Source organism: Capsicum annuum, chromosome 1 (genome assembly GCF_002878395.1).
Source record: "Capsicum annuum cultivar UCD-10X-F1 chromosome 1, UCD10Xv1.1, whole genome shotgun sequence".
Classification (NCBI taxonomy): domain Eukaryota; kingdom Viridiplantae; phylum Streptophyta; class Magnoliopsida; order Solanales; family Solanaceae; genus Capsicum; species Capsicum annuum.
Genome location: NC_061111.1, coordinates 248,796,597 through 248,802,465, shown reverse-complemented (window position 1 = coordinate 248,802,465; position 5,869 = coordinate 248,796,597). Strand labels below are relative to the sequence as shown.

General features: G+C 30.6%; 1 protein-coding gene across 1 annotated transcript; it reads left to right on the top strand.

Moving 5' to 3' along the window:
• The first annotated feature begins 2,689 nt into the window (after positions 1-2,689).
• Positions 2,690-4,710, top strand: LOC107857370 (methanol O-anthraniloyltransferase-like). The gene is made up of 3 exons (XM_016702261.2): positions 2,690-3,136; positions 3,731-3,881; positions 3,949-4,710. Exons 1-3 carry the CDS (start codon positions 2,690-2,692, stop codon positions 4,701-4,703), a joined length of 1,353 nt encoding a protein of 450 aa, XP_016557747.2. The 3' UTR covers positions 4,704-4,710.
• The last annotated feature ends 1,159 nt before the right edge of the window (positions 4,711-5,869 follow it).

Sequence of the window (5,869 nt, the reverse complement as noted above, 5' to 3'; positions counted from 1 at the left end):
TTGCAAGAGGAAAGTAGTTCACTGTAAAATACAGAAAAATTAAGCTTAGAATAAATAATCTATTCTAACAAAATAGCTCAATAGAGTCTATAAATGAGTAAGCACATTCAATTTGAAGTAGTAACAAAATTAATTTGCATTGCCAATCTAATAAAAAATAAAGTTTGCACGTTTTCCTCTCCCTAAGGGTTTGTATTGTCTGCTCTGCACTTTTGAGTTGCAGCGGCTGATCTTCTCTATGAAAAACTTTTAGTTCTTTCAATCGAGACTTGCTTCTTTGAGAAGAAGAATGACCCAGACTCTTCATATCTATTAAACAATCGATGAAATATTCAGTCCCCAAGATTGTTACAATCATCTTTCTCATTTTTTTTTCTCTTTACAATAATCCTCGCATCGATTATGGATTATTGAACGATATTGAATAAATTTTTTATTATATAAAATTAATAAGATAATTATTTTTATAATAAATTTCTTTTAATATCGACCGCGCATCGCGCGGGTACTAATACTAGTAAAATAATAAAATGATAAAAAAAATAAGATGAAAAAAATGGTAGAAGATATGACTATATTTGGGGGAGGTGAAATAATGGAGTGAAAATAGGAAAATGCAAAGTAATGAGAGTAAAACATGCACTTGCCTAGTTAATGAGTAAAATAATACTACTCTTGCTATAAATTGTGATTTTACAAAAATGTTGCTATTTATTGTAATTATAGTCTTAAGTATGCCACTTTCTATAATTTTTCTAACTCAAGTTTGGGCCTATGGACATAAAATGTCCTGTCGGCTATATTAATGCCACATAATAGCCATTTCTTATTTTTTTGCTCAATTTGAGTCATTTTAACCTATGTAGTTCAGATACATTTTATATATATCATATTGATACAATCATACACAATACGGATATAGTTTTCAACTTGGGCCATTCGGCCCTTTTCTAAAAATATTTTCATTTTTTTTGCTACAAATTTTTTAACTGAAAATTATTCAGCTATTTTTTAGTTGTTTAAAAATAATAACTAAATATAATTATATAAAAATGGTATAATTGTTATATAGAATATGTATCTATATAAGATATATGTATAAAAATTGTATAGTTCTATTAAATGTGTATACGTATAAAATATATATAAAAAATATCTAGAAAGTGTATAAAACTTATATAATTGTTGTATAAAATGTGTAAAATAAAGTACAGTTATTGTATAAATTGTGTATTGAAACTATATAATTTTCATATAGAATATTTATATGTATAAGATATGCATAGAAACTGTATAGAAGATGTGTAGAAATTGTATAGAATAAGACAACAAATTGAAATGGTTAGAAAGTGAAATTTAAATTTCATGGTCATTTTCATGAAATTTATTTGATCTGAAGTATCATTTCTGTACTTTTCCCTATTTTTTATTATTTTATTATTTGTATTGAATAGTTATAGCCAACACTGGTTCTTAATTGAATTCGACCCTATGGCCTAGACTTAAGTTTCAAATTATATTTGAAGCGGCCGCTTAATTATCCCTTTAAGACGAATTTTGGGCTTGATCAACTACCACTTATATATATATATATACACATATATATATATATATATATAGATTTTAATAAGATCAGCTTGAGGAAAACTTCAAGCAACCTTCTTCACTCTTTGAAATGGCCAGAGATGAATATATTTTTGGAATAATATCTACAAGTTAGGATCTATATCTAATCCCCATTAATTGGAATTTTTCTTTTTTAGAAAAAAATAATTACACCAAAATTCAATTCCAAGCTAACTTTCCAAAAAAGGCTCCAAGATAGGTAGGTGGCATTCCGGCAAACCTAAGTATAGTTAGAGTCAATATATATTGTATATATTTAGTATAATGAAGTTATATATTTAAGTGCAATGCCACATATATTAAAGTGTACTGTTATATATTGATATACACATAAATATATGTCTTTTAACTTGACTTCAACTTTCATCTATGCCTTTTAACTTTGGTTGTGCACAAGCAAACACTTAAACTCGTATAAAGTTAAACAAGTAGACACATGCATACGTGGCCAATTCATGTCCTATATGAGGTCCTACATGTATTATACCACATAGGACGTATGTATCTACTTGTTCAACTTTATAAAAGTTCAAGTGACTACTTATACATATCCAAGTTGAAGATCATAAATGTAATTTAAGACCAAGATAAACAAATATATTTATGTATTATGCCTTATAGATTTAATTGTACTCTGAAAAATTCTATCCTTAATTGTATATAAAAAGTTGGAAGCAGACAAAATATAAATTCTTTTTGTCAGGCTAAAAAGACCATCTTTATATTCAGATGAATGTAATAACTACTTCTTACTTTAATTCCCCTCAAAACAATATTAGCGATAGCGGCTAGGCCGTTCTGCTATTATCATGTAATGATGCATATTAATTTTATTATTAAGTTATTCTTGTTTACGAAAAAAACTATTACTAATATTTAACCACATATCTAGATTGTAGGTTTTGACTTTTGTATATAGCTCTCCACTACTCTTGACTAAAGTTATATTCAAAAATTCAAGATCAGAACATTGCTTATATATACCCAATAAACCTTTGAATCCTTGCACTTCATACCATTCTCAAAAACCATACTTGCTCAAATTGCTATATATATTTATACCATGGCAAATATTCCCAGCCCTTCAGCCATTTCATGGAGAATACATAAGCCAGAATTAATAGTTCCACAAAATAAAACACCTAAGGAAATTCTACATCTTTCAGATATAGATGATCAAGGAAGTATGCATGTCCAAATTCCCATAATAATGTTTTATAAGTATAATTCTTCGATGAAAGAGAAAGATCCTGCAATGATCATAAAAGATGGATTGTCTAAAACACTAGTATTTTACTATCCATTAGCTGGTAGGCTCCTTGAAGGATCTAATAGGAAGCTTATGGTGAATTGTAATGGTGAAGGAATCTTGTTTGTTGAAGCTGATGCTAATGTGGAGCTTGAGAAATTAGGTGACTCCATCAAACCACCATGTCCATACCTGGATTTACTACTTCACAATGTTCCTGATTCTGATGGAATCATTGGTTGCCCTCTTATGTTAGTTCAGGTAAATATCCTCCCATCTTTTTCTTTTTCAAAACTTCCTCTATATATAGAAGGGATCATTTTCAAATGATTGATCGTATTTCTCTGTAAAAAAAAATAAAATCAACTAAATTCACCTTGAATTTGAAATTGCTATCCTAAATCATAGGAAAATAAAAAGGTGCATTCGATTCGATTGATCTATCTTGATTAAACTTTAATTCAACAACTCACACTGGTACAAAAAGGAAAAAATTACACGCACTCAATTTTTAAACGAAAAAAAGAATGAATTGCATGATACATGTCATGTATATAAATTATTTATCTTTGAACAACTATATAAGGGGAAACATGCTAGTTTAAGTGTATGGTTGAGAATTCGAAACAAGTAGATGTGGTATTTATGTATAATATCATTTAGCTTATATGCACCTATAGTTTAGAGAATATTTACAAAACATGCAACCTTCCTACTTTTTCAAGTTATTATTAATCCTACTCTTTCTAGTTATTTTTTAGGTGAACATTACACGATTAATGTATAAAAAAAGTTAAATTCTTATTAAGCTAATATAGTTAAATTTTTATTAAGCTAATATAACTTTATGTATAGGTGACACGTTTTAGTTGTGGTGGATTTGCTGTTGGATTCAGATGTGATCACACTATGATGGATGCCTACGGACTGAAAATGTTTCTACGCGGATTAAATGAATTAATTCAAGGCGCTTCTGCACCTTCTATATTACCTGTTTGGCAAAGACATATTCTAAGTGCTAGATCATCGCCACGCATTACATGCACCTTCTATATTACCTGTTTGGCAAAGACATATTCTAAGTGCTAGATCATCGCCACGCATTACATGTACTCACCATGAGTTTGATGAGCACATTGAATCAAAAATTGCATGGGAATCTATGGAAGACAAGTTGATACAAAAATCATTTTTCTTTGGCAAAAAGGAGATGGAAGCTATTAAAAATCAAGTTTCTCCAAATTGTGAAAGCACAAAATTTGAGTTATTGATGGCTTTTCTATGGAAATGCCGTACAATTGCACTTAGTCTGCACCCCGAAGAAGTTGTTCGTTTGACGTACTTTATTAACATACGTGGAAAGTCACTAGAATTGGAATTGCCACCTGGATATTACGGGAATGCGTTCATAACTCCAGCCGCAGTATCAAAAGCAGGATTGTTATATTCAAATTCACTGACATATGCAGTTGAACTAGTCAAGAATCTTAATAATTATCTAAATGAAGAGTATATTAGATCACTAACAGATTTTATTGTGATTAAAGGGAGACCAGAGTTGACAAAATCTTGGAATTTCATGATCTCAGATAATAGATTTGGTGGATTTGATGAGTGTGATTTTGGATGGGGAAAACCCATTTTTGGAGGAGTTGCAAAAGCTATATCCTTCTTTAGTTTTGGGGTTGCTGGTAAAAATGACAAGGGTGAAAAAGGTGTTTTGATAGCTATAAGTTTGCCTCCACTGGCCATGAAAATTTTTGAAGAGGTTGTCAACAAGATGACTATAAGAAATGTGGAAGAAGTCAACATAATTTCAAAGATTTAAAAGTCTTTTCTGCCTTTCTTCCTCATCAATGTATGTTTTGAGAGTGAATAAATTAGTTATATGGAGGCCGGTTGTAATATTCCATCCTTTTCATATCAAAAAGAACTTTTCCATCATGTATGCTATTTATAAATTTAAGATATGTTTTATGTTTGATTGACCGATATTTAAGAAATTTTTTGAAATTTATATTCTCAGCTATTTTTGTTATCCATTCAATTTGTTTTAGTTGCTTTTTTGGCATAATACATATATGCACCTTTTTAACCTGGCTTCAACTAACATCTATGCCCTTCAATCTTGAGTGCACACAATAGGCATTTAAACTTCTATAAAGTTGAACAATTAGATATATGAGTTCTACGTGGGGTTCTACGTGGTCTATTTGTGTCCTACAAGCTATCCTACGTGTATTATGCCATATATCCTACTTATCAAGTGTGTCTACTTGTTCAACTTTATATAAATTTAAATACCTACTGAGGCACATCTAAAATTGGAGGTTATAGATGTGAGGTGATTTCAAATTAAAAATACATCTTTATGATTAAGATGCCAGTACTCTCTAATAATTCCTCCTGCACCAATCGAACCATCATGATTGTAGCCATCATCTGTGCTAAATTTTTATCCATTCAAATTGAGATTTCTCCCATGTAACAATAATACATTCAATCTCGACCTAATTAAAAGACAAAACAAGAGAGCCCACATGACATATCATGATAAGAGATACTTTGTCTCAAGTTACACGACATCATTTGACATGACACAAAGTTTATGTAACACCCTCGTAGTATTTTTAACTTGATATCACTCATAATTCCATGCATAGAGAGTTTACAATATGAAAATATTTCTAAGTGTTAGACTTAGTCATATTCTTAAACTCTTAACTTCAATAATTTTTAAATTGATTTTCCCGACCCCGAAACGTAGATTTTGTGTTGTTTCATGTTTGGGGGTGTAAAGGGAATGTCCCGGGGAATTTCGAATTTTTCGGATGACATTTGGGACATGTTTGGATGATTAAAACAGAAGCCCAATGCACGATATCATTGTGTCGCACCAGGAATCGCGTCGGCAGGACCGATGCGGCGCGTCGCTTAACGTGCCGGGTGCCCAATTTGTTTTAATATCCTTTTTGGGGTTCAGGAGGGTATCTC

Coding starts and splice junctions, on each gene's coding strand:
- LOC107857370 (XM_016702261.2), top strand. CDS start 2,690: ATGGCAAATATTCCCAGCCCTTCAGCCATTTCATGGAGAATACATAAG. Junction 3,137..3,730: donor GCCCTCTTATGTTAGTTCAG/GTAAATATCCTC, acceptor CTTTATGTATAG/GTGACACGTTTTAGTTGTGG. Junction 3,882..3,948: donor ATTACCTGTTTGGCAAAGAC/ATATTCTAAGTG, acceptor TTTGGCAAAGAC/ATATTCTAAGTGCTAGATCA.